Source organism: Eucyclogobius newberryi, unplaced genomic scaffold (genome assembly GCF_026437365.1).
Source record: "Eucyclogobius newberryi isolate DKJ021-1_F unplaced genomic scaffold, fEucNew1.0.hap1 SCAF_1, whole genome shotgun sequence".
Lineage (NCBI taxonomy): Eukaryota > Metazoa > Chordata > Actinopteri > Gobiiformes > Gobiidae > Eucyclogobius > Eucyclogobius newberryi.
In genome coordinates, this window is record NW_027315723.1 from 30057018 (window position 1) to 30076187 (window position 19170).

The following is a 19170-nucleotide window of genomic DNA, read 5'->3' on the forward strand; positions in this document are numbered from 1 at the left end:
TTTTAAATTAACCTTTATTTAACCAGGAAAGAACCGTAATAGATCTACGGTAAGAACCCATTGATGGCTCTTTGACAAGGGTGACATATAGATACACACATATATTTATATTTATATATGTATATATGGTTGGACCATTTTTCAACAATACATACCAATTAACTTAGATTTTAGAATGTTTTATTTATCATCATCATCATTAACCTTTTGTATCCAAAATCAAGCAGCCATATTGTAAGTGCAAAATTCACCTCAAGTAAATGTTCTCTTAAATACTGTGATCATTTGACTGTTTCATATTTGTGCTTTCGTGTCCTCATTATACCACATTTTTATTTAATTTTTAATCATCTTTGCTTATACATTTTTCTTTTATAGAAATGGGTGACGTAAACAGAACCATACATGTAATGTATCGGTGAATGAATGGTGACGCTACTTTTCCCCCACTTTATATGTCCTAACATGTTTTAACCGGAAGGTGGCGCCAACAGCAGCGAGACAACAACATGAACATGAGGCCAAGGACGTGACGATCATCAACATGGCTGCGTCTGCTGCTCTCCGGAGAAATGTTTTATCACTGCCGAGGATTTTGACACGAATCTCACACTTGGTATTTTACACTGCTCATATCATTGTCTTTAAAAGTACATTCACTGGAGAAATATTCCGGAAATGACACTATTCTGTATCACATATAGCACTTAAGCTAGCTACTTGTGCCAGTGTTTGACCATGACTGTCTAAATTGCCTTTTTTGAAATTAATTTATTTTCTTTTGCAGAGTCCGAGAGGATGTGCTGCTGCTAGTTTATCGCACAGAACATCTAACAGGTATAGCATGCTCTTCTGGTGACTAAAGTTGTAATTTAATGACCTTCACTCTAATGCTGCATGCGGTGTTTAAAGTGAGGAAACGCGCTACATCACTACAGCCCACTATTGAATCAAAACAGATGCAGAAGTCATTCATTGATGCCATGGCAACCTAAAGTCATGTGTCATCTGTAAACTGTTTATAACGTTCGCCTTGATATATTGAAATACATTTTTACATACTTTATTTGAGACGTCTTATGTTATTGTATTTATGAAACTTAAAGTAGCCCTTTTATGGATTTTATAACTACATTTGTCTTTGTAATTATGAGTGAGCTACTGTGTCCAAGTAATTTCCCCTGTGGATCGATAGTTTGTCCAAGTCTAATGATACACATTTAGGTTTCACATGATATTAAGCTCATACCACATACATACTGCTAAAAAGCACAAGTTATTACATGTTTACGTTGTTTTTTCACAGGCTTCAGACCCTGGCATCGTGCAGCACTCATTTTCACACATCTACTGCATCTTTATCTGAACCCACAGTAAGTCCAATTTTGAAAGAAAGACATATCATAGCTGACTTGCTGTGTACACTAAACTTCTCTCTCCCCCGCCATAGATCACCGTCACAGAGGAGCCGGACACGCTCTTTCAGAAAGTGTCCGTGTTGGTCAAGGGACATGACAAATCCGTCTTGGACAGCTTCGAGTTCTTCGCGACAATAGCGGCACAAGAGTTGGGCATCGCTCTTGGCAAAATGTGAGCGTCAAAAAAGGTGCATTAATGCATTATCGACCTGCAGACAAGTAATGTGTCGTATTGTCTCAGATTTGAACCACCAAAGGATATTGACAGGCTGACGCTGCTGAAGTCCGTTCACATCTTCAAGAAACACAGAGTCCAATATGAGATGAGGACACACTACAGGTGCATTGAGGTGAGACACTAAACTTGAACTCTTTATTCTTGAATACACAGCATGATTGTACGTTCAGTTTGTATTATAGTAAAGCTAAGGTTCTGAAAGCAGCTGTACATGGCACGTTTGAGTCTTAAGATTTACACACAAAAAACATCAAGTTATAATTAACCTTGTGCAAGATACAAATTTGGCCAGATCATATCAATATAAAGATGAAAAAAAAATTCTCATCTGTCTTTGTTTCATGACACTTCATATTCAGGACAAAGGAACTGGCTGCTCTCAGTCCATAACTATTGGTTTTGTGCAGATTTTCTACTTTCTAATGTCAAACTTTTTCCCCCCCACATAATGAAACAATTTCATTAAAATATTAAATTATATCACTGCACTTGCATACAGCCAAGCCCTAATAATTACTATATATTCCACTTTGTTTTAGCTAAATCGTGTAACTGGCTCCACAGCTCATGTGTACCTAGAATACATTCAAAGGAACCTCCCTGAAGGCGTTGCCATGGAAGTGACAAAGGTAATTAACATACATTTATGCTTTTACTTACACATTATAGAAGCTGCCTTTTGACTTTCTACATATGCTTTTTTGTTGCCAGACTGCCATGGAGAAGATCCCTGACCACATACTAGAACCAATCTGGAACGCCCACCCCATAGAAGAGAAGCCGAGCCAGTAAAGTTCTTTTATGCAAATATGATTGTAAATAAGGCCTTTGAAAAAAGATAATCTTGTCAGTTATTCTTTGGGATCAATAAATCTTCTGCCAAAAGTATATTGTTATCAAATAAATCATTACAAAAGCACTCATAACAGCCATAAAGCATGACATTTGCATTGCTCAATTTTGAAGTTAAAGCTGGGGAGTCTACTTTTCAGAATTAAACTGAAACATCTCAGTTTGACTTTTTTCCGTAACAGCCAATCATCTCGTGGCCCAAAGCGTGTTCATGGCTTGTTCTCACAAGTTTGAAAAGATAAACACAAAATAACCCCAGCTTTATGTGAAAGGGCTAAATCAACACACTTACAGCTCCAAGTTGTGTTCTAGTCATCAGCAGTGCAGCTTTCCAGATACTGTCTTTCGTTTCATTTATACCCACAGTTATCAGTTTAGGTTGTGAACATTAACAAATCGACACAGAAGACATTTTTGACTGTTTATTTAAGGCAAACATTTAAAACATGATGCATCACACCAATAATGGCATATTGTCAAAGTACTTCTACATCTCAGCCTGGGGCTCAGGCTCACCCCAGGCTCTGAGAAGACTTCAGCGTTTTGAGGCCGATTCCCAGATCTGGCAATTTGCTTAATGTCCTCCCTGCTCTTCATCCCCATTTCACACCACTGCTGTCAGAAAGCCTTCGGCCTGTTGTTCTTGACGGCAGCAAGAACATTTCTCAGAGACTACGTTCATCTTTACATGTTTAATAAGCAGAATAAATCCCAATAATACAGCCCATAGGCGGTACAGGACTGGCGCAAAATAGGGATGAGAGGGAAGGGCATACAGCAAATTGTCGTAACTGGAATCGCACTCGAAACGCCTGTAGCTGGCTGCACATTGAGCATGACATAAATGCTATCCACTTAGCCACAGAACTACTTTTCACTCAAAGTATTAATTTAATCTTAAAACCATAACCAGCTCTAGTTTTGAGCCTTTGTCATAACTTTTATCAGCTGTTAATGCTTTGAGTGGAATACTGGTTTAGCATCATAGCTTTAGCTTTAATGTTCCCAAATATAGGGCCTGTATTCTGTAAAATCAAGCAGACAATGATCAGCTCACCTTTCCCTTCTGGCGGTAGAGTCAGCTCAGCAGATGGTCCTGGTGGAACTACTGTACTGTGTGCCCCCTTCAGGAGACAACAACAGTCAGTGCAGAGCAAGCAACCAAAGCAGAAACAAGAAGGGGCGGCAGAGATGAGGCAGTGAGTTGCACCAATCATTGTGCAGAAATGAAGATATACTGGAGAAGGCGTGGAAATAATATGCTAAGTGTTCTCATGTCTACATATTACAGTATATAAACAAATAACATCGTAAGCTTGCAAGACAGACAGAACGTTGCAAGGCTTGCAAACCAATATTTAATTTTGTAGACACATTTAAAGAGGAACAGTGTCTTTCAAATGGGATTTTGGAACCACTAGAGCAATTGCATTCTACTTCACTAGTAGACGTTGTTTTTAATGTTTTAATCCTTAGTCATATCAGAGTGCTTATCCTTGGAGATGAAGTCTTCCTTTTAGACATGCTACCACTTCAGTGATGAGTGCAAATTATCTGCTACATTTATTACTATTATTACTGCTGTATTGATGTTGTATGAATATTGTTGAATCTATGTAATGAAGTCAGCCCTTTGCAATTTTCTAAGACCCAGAGTGGAATGTAAACAAATATATGCATGTAAAATATTACTTGTTATGTACACCTTTGAAGTGTTCTTTACATGGACCTCATAATGTCACAGAACCAAACAATACATTCTTGTTTGGTTTAACTTAATGTGCTAAAGTCTCATGAAATCACAGTATTGTATCTGAATAAATAAAAAGAAGAAGTTGAGTTTATTTTTATTTTTTATTTTATCCACTTCTACTGTATTTGATTTTCATAAAACACATTGAACAAGTTCACAAACCTTGTTAATAACAGTGAACATTTCAAAAAGGTTACACAAGAATATAAATTATATTTTTTCATTATCTTTAGCAATTACTGATGTAATTTGCTTGTATTATATAAATCTATTAAATATATATACAGTATATTCTGTAATAATGCTTAATATTTGTTATAACTAGACAAACATGAACAGCAATAACTCAAAAAGCTTCACAATAGCTGCATTACTGTTATAAATACTGGTAATACAGATGAAAAATGTAATAAAATACGTAATAAAATACGTAATAAAAGTGTTGTGAGTCAAACAAAGTTTGCAGTGCTGTGACCAATACTTAACTTTTATGTAACAAATGAAAATCTAACAAAGGTCCAAGGTGTACTGAACAATGTAATCACTAAACAATAATGCTTGAGGGCTGCTGAGCTATTGTGTCCCACCTTTAAATATACTCTGGCACCCATTTTATTTTTTAAATATCGAAGAAAAACACATTTAAGGCTTATAGGGTGACTTACAAAAAACACAAAACATTTAATACACTTAGACAAAAAATGACTCAGTAACTGGATTAGTTTATCTGAGAAATAGTCCCTACACTGCCAACAATCTTACATACAAATGTAGTTCTAATGAAAGATGCCACAGAGGCATGTCATGTGCCAAAAGCTGTTTAACATTCATTTTTTGCTCACAGACAATACCAGTCATTAGAAATTTGGCCAGATAATTATTGAGAATCTTTGCAACACTCCACGCCATTTAGTTTACAGCACATATTTGGCCCTTTATAGTAAAGTTGTGGACATTTTGGGCAAGCTGTGCTAAAAGCGTCGGCCACTACGAGGCCCTGGCCACCTCTGGCCTCTGCCAGGTGGAGGATGAGGTGGAGGAGAGACCGGTCCATTGTGGTAGCTGTGTAAAAGGATAAAATCACACATTGGATTCTAGGCTAGGCCACTAGAGGGAAACACTCTGATAAGAGCATTATAAATCTAAGATATTAGTATGAATAAAAATCATCTTAATTTAAACTGCAATTATATTTGACATGCACCATTTACGTTTCTGTGCATTTTTATCTGTAAACTCAAAAACTTCTCATTTTATCTGTAAATGATTTGATCTGATGTTCAGGTCAATATTATTTCATTTTGTGGTATTACATTATACATGAATATAATAGAACTATAAATAGAATACATTTTAAGAGCAAGAACAAAAGAGGTTTGCAAGCAAATAGCAGACAGTCTAACATTGCTGCATAGCATTTGAAGAACAAAACTCCACTCACCCTCTTGGACCACGTGGGAAGAAGGACCTTGGCGGTCCAGGGAGGGGCATGACCCGGCCCCGAGGAAGTGGGGGACGTCCTCTGAATACAGGGTGTCCGGGTGGAGGTCCATGCCTAAACACAGCAAACACAGCAATAGAACTGTCATCATAATGTTCCTCTTATACAACACAAAGATGCTCTAAAAATATACAGTTGAAATTCATATATATGTCTCTATTTCACCAACAGAGTCCACTTGTTTATTTTCCACACTTGTGGTCAAGTCAGGTCATCAACGATTAAGCCAAAAACCATAATATTAGGAAAGCGATTTGATGCAATTATTTTCACTGCATTAAAATCAATAAAAAATGTCTGCTCAATCTGCCTGAAATTGCTATTCTAATTTACTTTTTAATTTTACATATTGTAAATTTGATAAGTGAATTGTATTGAATTTGTTTTTCACCGGTTTTACAATAGTATGTTGATAGCCCATTACAGGGCTGATAGTAAACAAAGAGGGCAGGCTCAAGTGAAACCAAATACTCCCTTTATCAGGAGGTCCCGCCCAGTGGGCAGGTCTTACTCAGAGTAGGATAAATATCTGAGTTTCCAGACTCTTGGATGAGAGTTGAAACGTTTTGTTTTTGTAAAAAGTCCAGATGATACAACTGAATCTTTTTCTACAACAATCTAACTTGGATCAGAAAGAAAAGTGAGGCACAAACACACGGAGGACATAACCCCTCTGTGATTACATAATAGTGTTTTGTATTATCGCAAGGCCGTGGCTGCAGAGCCGCGGCACGGTCAAATGGCCCAGCAGTTTCAGGAACCGCTGCACTGCTATATAGCCTCATGGCTAACCCTAACCCCAACCTTAACCCTAACCTTAACCCTAACCTTAACCCTAACCCGGCGCGGTCAAATAGCGCAGCAGTTTCAGGAGCCGCGGCAAAACAATAACATGGCAGTTTCGGCCGCGCGCCGCAGCTCTGTAGACACTCCCTTATCGCAATGTAAATTACAAATGCAATGAATTGCCCAGCTCTAATAGTAGTGTAGAAAGGTGAGAATGTGAGGATGATTGCACCATTGAAGAAAACTTATAAGAGTCATATTACCTGGGCATTGGAGGAAAGGGGCCTCTGAGGTGCATAGAAGGAGGCGGCGGCAAAGGCGGTGGTCCCATATACATCGGCCCCCGTCCACGGTGCCCTCTGAGGTCGGGATATGGCCGTATTCTTCCCATTCCCCTTAAACAAATGCATTTGTTTCATGTACTGCTCGGCAATAGGCACCCTCATCTTTTGTTTCGTACTGACATACCGGTATCTCATTTGTGGAAATCCATTCAGAGGTCCGTCATACATTCGGCCCCTGCCTCTACCCGGAGGACCAAAGCCTTTAATCAAACCCCGCCCTCCATGCATCCCACCACGAGCAACGTGACCACCTCTACCACGAGGTTTGGCTCCACCTCCCCTAATCAGTTATTACAAAAATACACAAAGAAACACAAACATAACCTTTATACTATAGTATGAGAATACAAACATGTTCACAGGGTCTTACACACACCTAGACTTGTTTTCAGACACTGGTTTTTCAGGTTCTCCCTGTGAAGTCACATTTTCTCCCTTACTTTCTGTCATTTCTGCATCCATCTGAAAGACAATTCAATTTAAAGTGCATTTGACCGGTTTGAGTCCTAATTACACATACATGTTGTTAATATGATTATATTCAAGATATTGCTCTAAATCCTAATGTTACTTCCTGGTTGGTCATGTGCAGCAGATGTGACTGAAGAGGTAACTCCATGACAATTAACTAGCAAGCATCATGTAAACATGGGCCAATCTCCACTAAACTACACAATAAAAATACATCTTAACGCCTTAATTTCCTTGAATGCATGTTTAATAATAATTATTATTATTATTAAAAAATGTTTACGTAATTTGTCTCAGCATTTTGATATAATTGTGTGTATTGATGATAAAACTATGATAAATAATTACCATTAATTACTATGCCACTAAACAAAGAAATAATATGAAAAAAAACATCAAACCTAGATATGTGCATTATATATTAGTTTATTCTCTCAAATTGTGCAAAGAAGAATCAGCCGAATCAGTGTTGTTTAGTGCTGGAGGTCCTTCACACGCAACACTGCAGCAGGTGACATTATTTATAGTCCCAGTCCCATATATGGACACTTCCTTCCTTGTGTACATTTACGTAACATTCATGAACATGTGGACAGTGCATATGGTCAGTGCAATGTCTCTGCTTTTTTACTAAATGTTATGGATTTACATAAGTGAATTATAAAAAAAATAAAGTCTCTGCTGTAGGCCACAAAAGGTCAGGAGTCCAGATGAAAAGCATCTTCCATGGAGAAAGCTTGAGATTAGGGCTGAATCACTGAATCACAACTAATCGATTATCAACCAACTGGTCTACATAAAGAGCAGATACATTTTATGACTGAAATTGAGCCATAATTCTGTGAATATGATGTGGGAAATTTGTAAATTCAGTGTATTTGTCAAATTGCTTCACTTCAGCTTCATCTGGGGCAAATGTAGTAAAAATGTTTTCATCACGTGACCTCTGCGTTGTCAACTAGAATCGATTACTCAAATGAATAATCGCTAGACTAATCGATTAGCAAAATGATAGTAGTTGCAGCCATACTGGAGATGCAGCAGAAGTAATTTTCCCAAAACTGAGGCTTGTGCTTTAAAAATCGGGAGTGTCTGCAGAGCCGCGGCGCGCGGCCGAAACTGCCATGTTATTTTTGTGCCGGCCGCGCACCGCGGCTCCTGAAACTGCGCCTCTATTTGACTGCGTTTTAGCGCCGTTTTAGACCGCGCCAGGTTAGGGTTAGGGTTAAGGTTAGGGTTAAGGTTAGGGTTAAGGTTAGGGTTAGCCATGAGGCTATAAGGGAAATGCCGCGGTCCCTGAAACTGCGCGGCTATTGCGGTCAAATAGACTTGAAAATCAGCACATTTACGCACATTGGCTCTTTTCTGCACATTTAAGCACTGCTGCGCACATTTAAGCACTGATGGCGCACATTTAAGCACTGCTGCGCACATTTAAGCACTGATGGCGCACATTTAAGCACTGCTGCGCACATTTAAGCACTGATGGCGCACATTTAAGCACTGATGGCGCACATTTAAGCACAGTGTGGTTATCAACAAAAAGAAAACATCGCATGAAGATTGTAGAGACCGTGAGGTAAACGGGGCGTTCCTGGGATTTAAGTATTGATATAATAAAAAATAAGCGAATACTTACAGTTTCGAGTGAGGTAGATACACAGAGTATATATTTTTTTGTTGTACGAAAATAAAATATGTGATATAAAATCTACAAAACGTTTTTACAGCCCATTCATCCTCGTTCGCTTTGTAATGGCGGATCTGTTAGGCAGTAGACAACCTACTTTCCCAAAAGAGGATTTCGTAGTGAGGGTCATTCTATATAAAGTCCCGCCCATCAGTGTAATTCTCTTCTGTGATTGGCTCAGTGTTGTTTTTAAACCACCCACAAAGTGCTTACTTACAATCTGATTGGACAAATGTTATGTCATGTTAAATACAAGGCAACGATTGGGCGATTCAATAGATTCAAGCAGCACAAGTTCAACATTTAATTTTATTCCAAAATTTCTTTGATTTTTTTTTTTTTAAGAATATGGACAATAATCACAAGTAGGAATTAATCCTATTAAGTAGGTATGAAGCCTATTAAGTAGGCTATAAGAAAATTGAACAAATAACAAATCAAATTCAAATGAAAGGTAAGCAAAATCTCACAGTCAAATCACAAAATGCACCAAAAGTATGCAAGTAAAAACACACGAGAACGAAAGCATAAAATAAGAGTTTGTTTTGCACATGTGCATCCTCACTGTTGGCATTATGGGGATGCATGACCTCGTAGAAATCTATAATAAAACGCAAAACCTATTTAAGAACAGGAAATAAAATTGTAAAGCAATATACAAAAAACAATTGCCAAGTGCCCGTTTAACAATATTTACAGCGGATAAAAGAGGGCGAAACGTCGTGCGTAAAGGTGTATTTTACGCATGGCTGAGGATGTCCGAGAGGTTGTTGATGTACTCTATGGTGTATTTGAGGGTCTGTATTTTGGTGAGCGGTTGTCCTCTCTTGGTGTAATCCGGAGGCAGATAGTCCCGGAGCTGGTGCAGGGCCTCGGCCAGGCTCCTCATGCGCATCTTCTCCCTCTCGCTGGCCTTCACGCGTCTCTTGGTGGACATCTTTGACTTGCTCTGTCTTGCTCTTCTCCCGCTGTAACCAAAGGAAAAGTCCATGTCCCGGGACGCGCTCGGACAGCACATCTCCGGTGAAGAGCACATGGAGTCCGCGGAGGAGCCTGGAGAGCTGGCTTGGTCTTCTCCAAAATGACCGGGGGCCCACTCACTCATGATCTCAGCTGTGACTGCATCCATGTTCGTGTCGCTCAAGTCCCCGGGGGCCAGAGACGGGGGGATCCGCAGGTGAACGACCCGTGTTGTTCCCAAAAGATCCCGCAGTGGTCTTTTATATAGAACTGGTCTCCGGAGGTTTATTGGTTCACAGCTGAGGCGGAAAAAAGTTCAAAGAAAATTTCCAAGTGCCAAAACGCGACTTTCCAGAAGGACGTGGTTGGTTATCACCATGGTGTGAATAAGGCTAAATAGACGGATAATGTGACGAAAAGAAAAATAATATGTGAGAAATCACTCTTCAAGACAATTGTCAGTTTGATGTGATATTTGTAGTGAAGTGACGTGATGATGCCCCTTCTGTCTGCTCAGGCCTGTGCTTGAATTAGTGCCAACACAAAGTGACCAATAATAAAAAAATAATACGAAAAAAAAAATGGGGTGAAAAACAACAACATAACCTATGCATTTATGACCAATAATGAGATTGTAATTCAAGAAATGTTGAGAAGTATGTCTAGTTTTGGTGGTTACAGCACTTGTTTTGACCAGCTCAGACCAGATAGTAGAGTTGGTCTTGTCCAGAGGATGCAGCTGTCACCAAGCTCCTGCCAGACCGTTTCATGTCTGGAAAGGTGTGCAAGAACTCACTTGTGATCAAGGGGAACAAGACTGAGCGTTGTAAAACCACGTCCTTGGTGTCCCTCAGCTGTTTCTAGCACATGGACCATGGCAATTATGACAACAATTAACTTTCATAAACTAATCATTTATTTGTAAGTTACCATTTATTACAATTTTAAACATTATAGTGCCGATTCTAATGGGGGCAGTAGTCTAAAAACAGTCCATCAAACATGAACAGTGCAGACCTTTTTTTACTTCTGACACAATTAAGTTTGTGAAGAAAAACAAATGCATCTTACTTCTGAAATTTGAGTCTCAGCCTTTCAGCCAATGGTAAAGGACTGTCGCTATATATCACTGAATCATCACTCTCCAGGTCTGCAGGTGAAGCGGGACACTGACCAAACACATCACTAAGAGAAGGAAAAACACCTTTGCATTCATTCTCTGTGGATAATCTGGCCGTTTCAATTGTGCCAACGTCCAAACTACGGCTTTCAAACTTGTGACTTTTCTTCTGCACTTCTGCCACACGTTTTGAAGGATTGTCCGATCTCTGACTCTGTTTGGCCTTGAGCTTGGTTTTTATATTTGTCTGTGGCGCAACGTGCTGGTTTTCGGCGTCGCTGTCCCCACTGGACAATCCACCACTCGAAGTACACACTCTTTTTTTCATAGAGGTTTTGATTTTGACTGTGTCACGTTGTACAGGGTCAGAATAGGATCTTTGTGGGATAAGCGATGACGCAACAGCAGTTTTCACAAATTTGAATCTCTGTGGTGGTTTTGGCGGGGCTTTGCATGCGTTCTTGGGCTGAATGTAAACCGGACAAAGAGTTAAGGGCTTCATGTGTTGTTTTGACACATGTAATTCAGGTTGTGTCGTCAATGTGACACACTGGTCCTCTGACAGTCTCTGCTTTTCTGGCAATTTATTTTCTGCACGGTGATGCCTCTGATCATCATCTAAAGTTACTCTTTTACTTCCCTTTTCTACAGCAATTCCATTTCTATTGATTTGACTGGCTGCATTCTTCATGATTATTCTCTCTCGCAGAGGGCGCTCCTGGTCACACAGCTCAGAAACTGAAATGGCGTTAGTAGCTGTGAGATTTTGAGTTTCCTTGTCACACGTTCCCGTTTCAGTTAGGTCATTGCGCAGTCTTAGATTGAGCTTTGGTTGCACGGTAACGCTGGTGGTTGCAGAGGGTATTGGAGATGATGTGAAAGAGGCTGTGTCCCAGTCAATATCGCTCAAATGAAGAGCACTAATAACAGTAGAAACGGACAGAGAAGTGGCGTCCTCAGACTGTGGATGTGATGCCGGAGAGTCGGGACAGTCATCTACACCTGAGGAACCGTCTTTTTCTGGCCTTAAATGGCTGCAGTGTGGAGTGTCCAAAACAATTATGTCTGGTTCATCTGGAGTAGAATTAGAAAGGTGTCGTTTTGGTGGTTGTGGCTCATCGTTTGTGGGCGAACTCTGAACAGTCATCTGAGCCAGAAGGTCAGAAATGCCATCGGATTCCTCAACCGTCTTCTCCTTTTTACTCTTTGCCTTCTTCTCTGAAAAGGGGAGAAACGATTGTGTTAATTTGACTGTGATGCTATTGATCAAACATGGTCAGAGCCAGTGATGATGCTCTACTGCAGTGAGGCCCACAGACCCCACCCACCACACACAACCTGCACAAAGTGACAAGAAAACCAGTGAGACAGACACTTCTGTGCTGCTTCAAAGCCTGTGGTGCCAAACAGCACATTTCACGTGTCAGACCAGCTATAAGGCCCAGTCTTGAACAACATTACAACATGTAGGTGCCTTTGATCAGGACACTTGTTTAAAAAGTGTTACGGGACTGCGTTTGTCGGCCATAATCAGTGTGTGAGAATTAACTGAAAATAGTTAAATTTACTCTTGGTCTTGTTCTCCGCTGCTATAGCTCTCTCTCTCTGGAAGATGGCCACCACGTCTGGATAGGCCACTCGAAAAAGAGATTCTTCCTCAACAGTCCTGACTTCATCTGGATTCTCAGGCGCTGGGTCCTCAGGAAAGGCGTAATGCTCTGTAAACGGAAATTAAAATGTTAGTGAATTAATTAAATGTTCATATTAAACTATGTAGAAAAAAGTTTTTTCCCCAAACAATTGCCAACGTTTATATTTGTCAATCTCTTTCTAGGTTTACATGTTTAACCAAAGCGTAATCTAAAAATTAAATATATTCAACATGTTTTCATAATTGTACGACTGATCCTGACATATTTTGTCATATACGTCATATTTTGATTATCATAATTGTTGGACTATAGGACCTTTTTATAACAAAGACAGTGGCATTATCTAATTTGAAAAAGTAAAGAAAATAATAAACTATTGTTTTCATCAATAATATACTTTATTTGTAAATATTCTCCATCTTCAGTCACCATATTTAAAATAATAATAATTTTACTTGAAAAGTCTGAATGTACAAGTAGACAATCGTTTGATTTGTTGACTAATTGAAAAAAATGCTTGAGGATTCCTAATTAACTTTTTTATCTGATTTAGATGTTTGGGAGTATCGATATGAGCCGTATCAGAGTAGCTTGTTAGAGAAGTGCACTGTGATTTGACAGATTTCCCAGCCTGAAGAGGAAGCAACTTTAGCACCTAGTGACTGTTGTGACTGATCTGCCACCTCTGAACCCCGGCTCACAGAACGTCACTAACAAACAGATCAGGCGCGAGCATCTAGCACCCCAATGCCTACCACACACAGCCGTCCTGTCACTCAAACCAATCAAGAACATATTATAATAAATGAGAAACTGACCAGGTGTTGTCCAAACAACTTCAAAGCAGGACACTCCATTTCTTACACGTGGCTTTAAAATTCTGAAATGAAAAAGATTAAATCATTAAAATAAAAGTTACGTATGTAACTACGGTTCTATGAATCCCGGATGATCGCCAGAAGGGAGGGGCTAAATGTGGAAAGGGAACATTCGGTCAGCATCGCCCTTCTGGCGGTCAGTAGGGATGAAATAGAACTACATGTTTTCCTATTGCCTAATAAAAAGTGAACATTATCTCACCGAAGTGGCTGGACTTGCACGGAAACATCTCTTCCATATTTTTTATTCATCAAATTTGTGTATGTCATCAAGACAAGAACCTTTTCACTCGTGTAGTGTTTTGGCCACTCCATTTTATCATAAGCAAATTTCTACACAATGAAGAGCTTTGTTTTAATATATTGGCATGAACAGACATGAAAATTGGATAAATATATTTTTTACCTGCATCAGAAGTATATTAGGTTGCCTCCTTTTAAAATAGGACACACACTTGTCCTTTGATATTAAAAACTCATTAATAATCTAAAAAGCAAAATAGCAAATAGTTAAATCAGTTAAAAAGTGCAGTTTATAGTTTTTGTTTTAAGTTTTACCTCAGTAAATGGAAAAAGGGGATTAGCAAGGGTTTTTCTAGAAAAATACGACAAAGTATGTAAAATGACATTGCTCAAATAAAATATTGAAAGGACAAGACATTACATTTAAGAAGTTACAGAGAAAAAAAACCTACTTTCTGACGTTTGTCTCTAAGGATATAGCTTGGCGACTTTGTTCCCTGCGATGCCAGTCACACGGACACTGGTAGTCGAAGTCTTTGGGTTCACAAAATCTTTTACTGTCACAGAGCAGGCATCCACTTTTCTCATGTGCCTTTGCTGAACCTACAGGGCCAATCAATGTCATTTTTAAAAGAAATGCCACAAATCACGTAGCACACATTCCCATGCTCTCACATATGTGTATGTTTTGACATTATGGGTTGAATGGCCTTGAATCATGTGTGTGTGAAATGCACCGTCCCAGTTGTTCCACACCACCCTGCGTATTAAGACCAGGGACAGGTCAGAGTTCAAAGCGGGGTAAAACTCACCAGGATGTCGACATACAGTGCAGTGAGAGACTTTCTTCACGGTTGATTCTGGAATAAACGTTTTATCCTCATTCCACTTACTAAATCTGAAGCGATAAAAACATATTACATTAGACATAATTAGACCACAAAATTGAAATGCCATGAATGATGAATTAACATGTAATATTACTTCTGAAGAATTGTTTGCCCCTCTAGTTTATGAATCAGCCTCAGAGCTTGCTCTTTACCAACTCCTTGTATTCCCTAAAGCAAAGTGTAGAAATGCATGAATGTTGTTATATATATTTATTCATGTTTAAAAGTGCGTGTATTACCTTAATATAATCACATCCAAGAAAAATTGCCAGCCCAACAAGATTTTCCCGGGAGAGATGCAACTCTCTTTGCACATCAGATGTCTGGTAACATTCCACTTGAGGGTCCTGGATTTGACAAAAAAATATGTATATAAAACTTACACAGGAATGAAATGAGGAAAAAACTAAAACAAAACAGAAAGACAAGATGTTATTGGTACTTTTGTGTTCATGTTGAAGTTCTTGTAAACAGTCCTGGCCCCATAAAGAAAGGCATCTCCGTCATTTGTGATGCAGCCATCGACCAGGCCTTGAGAGTCCAGGTAGGCACACATGGCTTCTGCCTCACCCGCTGCTGTAACCCATGGGACACCCAGGCAGTCCAACATGTCTGCACACTGAGCAAAAAACAGTGGGTCTATTTATTCACAGAGATAAAGGCTATTCTTAAAAGTGAGTTAACAATCCAATCAATATTAGTTTAAAACATCTGTACATAGCGTCTATGTACAGTTTACTAAAGAAACCAGAAAGCCCAAGTTCAACAGAAGTAAGAGTTTTTAAAAAGTGAAATCAGTTGAACGCTTATTATGTAATCATTACACAGAGTCTAAAAATGCACATTATATACACATTTTTGTCCCTCCAAATACAAAAAAGTACAAATTGACAACATTAATAATCACAATTAAAAATAGAATATGAGCATACTTCTCTTAGTACGGCATTGAAACGCACTCTGCTCGTGTTAGTCGTGCTCTTTGGAGCTGCTGCTTTTTCTCCATATCTGACCTGAGTCCTTTTCCTCATGGTTTCTGCTTTAAGTTTGGGAGCTTCTCCTTCCATGACAAAAACAAGCTTGACCCCCATGAGCGTAAGAGATGACACTCTAAAGAACAGGTTCCTGGACACACAGAGAAGAGTAAGGGTATAGTAAACAGAGTACAGACACTCTTATGGCAGAATAGTTACCTCAGGTGGGGTTTGGAGACCCTTCCCATCATCGCCTGGACGTTCTGTGCCTCACACACCCAGAGACTCAGGTCCACGGCAAGCGTCTTTCCGCTCAAACTGTACAAAGGCATGGACTTTCGGACCGGCTCGAGAATAGACCACAGCTCATGGACTCCCATAACGTCAACAAACAGTGGGCGACAAGGTTTTGCAAACTAAAACATACAAAGGACCTCCATGGCAAAGGATCATCGGTACAATTTTCAAAAAATGGCGCCGTGTTCGGACGCTCTCTCATTCGCTCAAATTCCACTGCAATTTTACATCAACGTTCGAGGTTTATTGCTTTAAATTTGATTACCTGGGCCTCATTGCACACCGAACTACCATTAAGTGTTATTTATAACACTTAATGGTAGTTAAATAAATTATCTCTAAAAGTAGAAAAACGATTTAAACGAGCCGCTAGCCGTCTCGTGTTTTCTGCGTCATCACTCAGCGTCTACCACACTGTTGCCATGGAGACGACGGCTCTGTTGATAAAATTGAGAATATTTTCTTTGAAGTGGATTTACTTTGAGTTACTTTCGCGTGAGCAATGTGTCTGTGAGGGTTCGTCCTGGATAAGGAGAGGGGACTCTGGACTAAGGATTTAGTTTAAGATTCCTCCTGGATAAAGTCTGCGGGATAGGGGACCCTGGATTAAGGATTCAAATTAAGGTTCCTCCAAGATAAAGTCTACGAGATAGGGGACTCTGGACTAAGGATTAAACTTAAATCTGCGGGATTGGTACTCTAGATTAAGGGATCAAATTAAGGTTCCTCCTAGTTAAAGTCTGCGGGATAGGGGACTCTGGACTAAGAATTAAGTTTTAACTTTTCTAGCGATGGACAAAACAGAAAAGCCAAAAATTCAGATTGAAATTGTGGGTTTGATGAAAGAGCCTCATTTCAGTGTGGCTAAATGTATCGCAGAGGTATTTATTTACAAAGTAGTAAACTAAAGTAGTATTTAGCTCACTGTTTTTATGTAACCTTATTTTAAAGCGTATTCCTTCCACAGGGTCTTGAAGAAAAGTTTCAAAAGGCGTTTCATAAACCCCACATCAAACCTGTGCTGGAAAATGAGTGGGAAACATATTTGTGGAATAAAAAAATGGTGAGTTACCCGTTTAATTTAGGCTAGCGTTAAGTTTTGCCACAGCGTTTAGGCCACATTCTGTTTTGTGAATTGCAGGAGCTCAAAGGTGAAGTGTGGCAGTACTCCAGCAGTGTGATGTGCTTTGTAAACGGAAAACTTGAGGAAGATCTCGTCAGGTGGTCAAAGGATATGTGGGGTTTCACCATCGCTCAACCACCTGCTTTCTATGAGGCTCTTGCTGAAGACTGCTACCATAAATACCTACAAAATACAGGGGTAAGTCGACGTCAAACCTTTTTACAATCAAAACATGCCAAATTTCTTTAATCAAGTTAAGTTTTATGTTGTGATTTCAGTTATTTACTCCGGTCAATTACATATTTTTGTTAATCAGAATCAGAACAGGTTTATTGCCGTTGCCAATGAACAGAATTCACAAACATAGGAACTTGCTTTGGTGATTCGTTTGCAACACACAACAGTGAACAATGATAAAATAACCTATATGAAATCAAAAAGGGCATGCATTAAAGAAAAACATTAAATCTGCTATAGGATAAAAATAAAAATAGGCTTACTATATGTACACAACATTTAAAGTGAAATTTACAAATGTAGTGCAGAAAGTGAACAATGCCTGATATCTTTAATCATACAATCATCTTCCTACTTTGCAGCACCGGTTTGTGTTCATGGATATGGAAATAGTGGGAGAATATGTTGGCAGATTGTTGTTTGAGGTAATACCCTTCAAGAAAAGAGACAGATCTGATTTTGAATTTTCTATTTGAAAAAAATCGCATATGACACCTCATTGTCATTGCTATATCGATGTTGGTCCAAATTAAATCACTAAGTACTCCACATCAAAGAGACGTCTATTCTTTTGAATGCTACAATGTATTTTTAATTTAAATATTGAATGTTTTCTAAAGCTGTTCACAGATATGTGCCCAAAGACAACAAAGAACTTTGAAGCTCTGTGCACAGGAGAACAGGGCTCGTCAGCGAGCGGACTCTCACTCTGCTACAAGGGCACAGTCTTCCATCGGGTGGTGCCAAACGGCTGGGTTCAAGGTGGAGGTGAAGTGTTTTCTTTACTGTATATTGCTTTGGAACAGCACAAACTGTACCACTGTCTTGGTGTTGACAATCAATTGCACACACGTAACCCATTTTTGTTGTTGTATTTAGATATATCACCAAGACAAAGAGGAGATGAAGGAGAATCAATCTACGGACCAACATTTGAGGGTAAAGTATAACAAATAATAATACACTGCCATACAGCCTCTTTTTCACCAGATTTCTGTCTGTATCTCTTCTTTAGATGAGAGTTTTGCCATATCTCACTCAAGGCGTGGCATTTTAGGTATGGCCAATAAAGGTCCACACAGTAATGGATCCCAGTTCTACATTACTTTGCAGCCAACACCGTGGATGGATGAAACCTATGTAGCATTTGGGTCTGTATAACTTTGCAGAGCCTAATGTTGGTTGCACCTTTTCATAAAACTCTGGGTCTTTGTCAGAGTTGTATTTATTTATTTTATGTATATTTGTTTTGCAGTCAATTGATTGAAGGGCTGGATGTACTTAAACAAATAGAGGAAGCCCCAACTTGTAATGAAAGACCAAAGCATGACTTTAAAGTTATCAACTGTGGCATATTAACATTTTAAGATAAGATAAGATAATCCTTTATTGTCCCACATGGATAACGGAAATTACATTTAAATGTTGGATTTATTATCTTCACAACCAAAACACATCACAAACTAGTGTAACTAGTTTTTACAGCCTTTTTTGAGACGCAGCACACTTTTAAAAATAATTAACATTCTGCGGCACATCATCTAAAACATTAACAAATAACACCATTCTGGAAATAAATAAAATAAATACATGAAATTACATTCCCCTGTGTCTGGTTCTTTCTATTTGGCAATGATTGTTTTACTTTCTCTGGTTAAGAAGTTGTACAGATCACTCTGTATCAATCCCTATGGACGATTTTTCGGCGATTTGAGAACGCAGGCGGAAGTGCGCATGCGCCAT

At 39.1% G+C, this 19170-nt stretch overlaps 5 protein-coding genes across 7 annotated transcripts; 2 read left to right on the plus strand and 3 right to left on the minus strand.

Annotated features, from left to right (window-relative positions):
- Positions 1-491: 491 nt before the first annotated feature.
- Positions 492-2548, plus strand: mrps10 (mitochondrial ribosomal protein S10). The gene is made up of 7 exons (XM_072443099.1): positions 492-616; positions 788-837; positions 1307-1373; positions 1451-1590; positions 1660-1768; positions 2196-2285; positions 2368-2548. The coding sequence occupies exons 1-7, from the start codon at positions 545-547 to the stop codon at positions 2446-2448; spliced, it is 609 nt and encodes a 202-aa protein (XP_072299200.1). The 5' UTR covers positions 492-544; the 3' UTR covers positions 2449-2548.
- Positions 2549-3469: 921 nt separating this feature from the next.
- Positions 3470-9159, minus strand: LOC140358337 (uncharacterized). Of its 3 annotated transcripts, none has more exons than XM_072443129.1 (6): positions 9003-9159; positions 7269-7354; positions 7023-7172; positions 6812-6943; positions 5703-5816; positions 3470-3632 (listed from the first exon to the last, which is right to left on the minus strand). In XM_072443129.1, the coding sequence occupies exons 2-6, from the start codon at positions 7352-7354 to the stop codon at positions 3614-3616; spliced, it is 501 nt and encodes a 166-aa protein (XP_072299230.1). In that variant the 5' UTR covers positions 9003-9159; the 3' UTR covers positions 3470-3613. The 3 variants fall into 3 exon arrangements, with proteins under 3 accessions (XP_072299230.1, XP_072299221.1, XP_072299212.1); XM_072443120.1 differs by lacking the exon at positions 3470-3632 and adding an exon at positions 4856-5323 and having other exon boundaries at positions 7275-7354; XM_072443111.1 differs by lacking the exon at positions 3470-3632 and adding an exon at positions 4856-5323.
- A 528-nt stretch (positions 9160-9687) lies between these two features.
- msgn1 (mesogenin 1) lies at positions 9688-10541 on the minus strand. Its single transcript, XM_072451583.1, has one exon. The coding sequence runs from the start codon at positions 10180-10182 to the stop codon at positions 9793-9795; it is 390 nt and encodes a 129-aa protein (XP_072307684.1). The 5' UTR covers positions 10183-10541; the 3' UTR covers positions 9688-9792.
- A 499-nt stretch (positions 10542-11040) lies between these two features.
- Positions 11041-16342, minus strand: LOC140358353 (flap endonuclease GEN homolog 1). The gene is made up of 13 exons (XM_072443144.1): positions 15990-16342; positions 15729-15921; positions 15239-15415; positions 15036-15143; positions 14891-14964; positions 14719-14804; positions 14359-14509; positions 14222-14258; positions 14070-14150; positions 13866-13996; positions 13604-13665; positions 12702-12851; positions 11041-12351 (listed from the first exon to the last, which is right to left on the minus strand). Exons 1-13 carry the CDS (start codon positions 16148-16150, stop codon positions 11081-11083), a joined length of 2682 nt encoding a protein of 893 aa, XP_072299245.1. The 5' UTR covers positions 16151-16342; the 3' UTR covers positions 11041-11080.
- A 499-nt stretch (positions 16343-16841) lies between these two features.
- Positions 16842-18802, plus strand: ppil6 (peptidylprolyl isomerase (cyclophilin)-like 6). Its single transcript, XM_072451595.1, has 8 exons — positions 16842-16948; positions 17035-17130; positions 17209-17388; positions 17790-17852; positions 18048-18195; positions 18307-18366; positions 18443-18578; positions 18683-18802. The coding sequence occupies exons 1-8, from the start codon at positions 16859-16861 to the stop codon at positions 18792-18794; spliced, it is 885 nt and encodes a 294-aa protein (XP_072307696.1). The 5' UTR covers positions 16842-16858; the 3' UTR covers positions 18795-18802.
- Positions 18803-19170: the final 368 nt, after the last annotated feature.

Coding starts and splice junctions, on each gene's coding strand:
- LOC140358353 (XM_072443144.1), bottom strand. CDS start 16,150: ATGGGAGTCCATGAGCTGTGGTCTATTCTCGAGCCGGTCCGAAAGTCC. Junction 13,666..13,865: donor GTGCAAGTCCAGCCACTTCG/GTGAGATAATGT, acceptor TTTTCATTTCAG/AATTTTAAAGCCACGTGTAA. Junction 12,852..13,603: donor AGTTGTTTGGACAACACCTG/GTCAGTTTCTCA, acceptor TTCCGTTTACAG/AGCATTACGCCTTTCCTGAG.
- mrps10 (XM_072443099.1), top strand. CDS start 545: ATGGCTGCGTCTGCTGCTCTCCGGAGAAATGTTTTATCACTGCCGAGG. Junction 1,374..1,450: donor CATCTTTATCTGAACCCACA/GTAAGTCCAATT, acceptor CCCCCGCCATAG/ATCACCGTCACAGAGGAGCC. Junction 1,769..2,195: donor CACACTACAGGTGCATTGAG/GTGAGACACTAA, acceptor ACTTTGTTTTAG/CTAAATCGTGTAACTGGCTC.
- ppil6 (XM_072451595.1), top strand. CDS start 16,859: ATGGACAAAACAGAAAAGCCAAAAATTCAGATTGAAATTGTGGGTTTG. Junction 16,949..17,034: donor TGGCTAAATGTATCGCAGAG/GTATTTATTTAC, acceptor TTCCTTCCACAG/GGTCTTGAAGAAAAGTTTCA. Junction 18,367..18,442: donor CTACGGACCAACATTTGAGG/GTAAAGTATAAC, acceptor TCTCTTCTTTAG/ATGAGAGTTTTGCCATATCT.
- LOC140358337 (XM_072443111.1), bottom strand. CDS start 7,354: ATGGATGCAGAAATGACAGAAAGTAAGGGAGAAAATGTGACTTCACAG. Junction 6,944..7,022: donor AATGGATTTCCACAAATGAG/ATACCGGTATGT, acceptor CATTTGTTTAAG/GGGAATGGGAAGAATACGGC. Junction 5,817..6,811: donor CCCTTTCCTCCAATGCCCAG/GTAATATGACTC, acceptor TGCTGTGTTTAG/GCATGGACCTCCACCCGGAC.
- msgn1 (XM_072451583.1), bottom strand. CDS start 10,182: ATGGATGCAGTCACAGCTGAGATCATGAGTGAGTGGGCCCCCGGTCAT.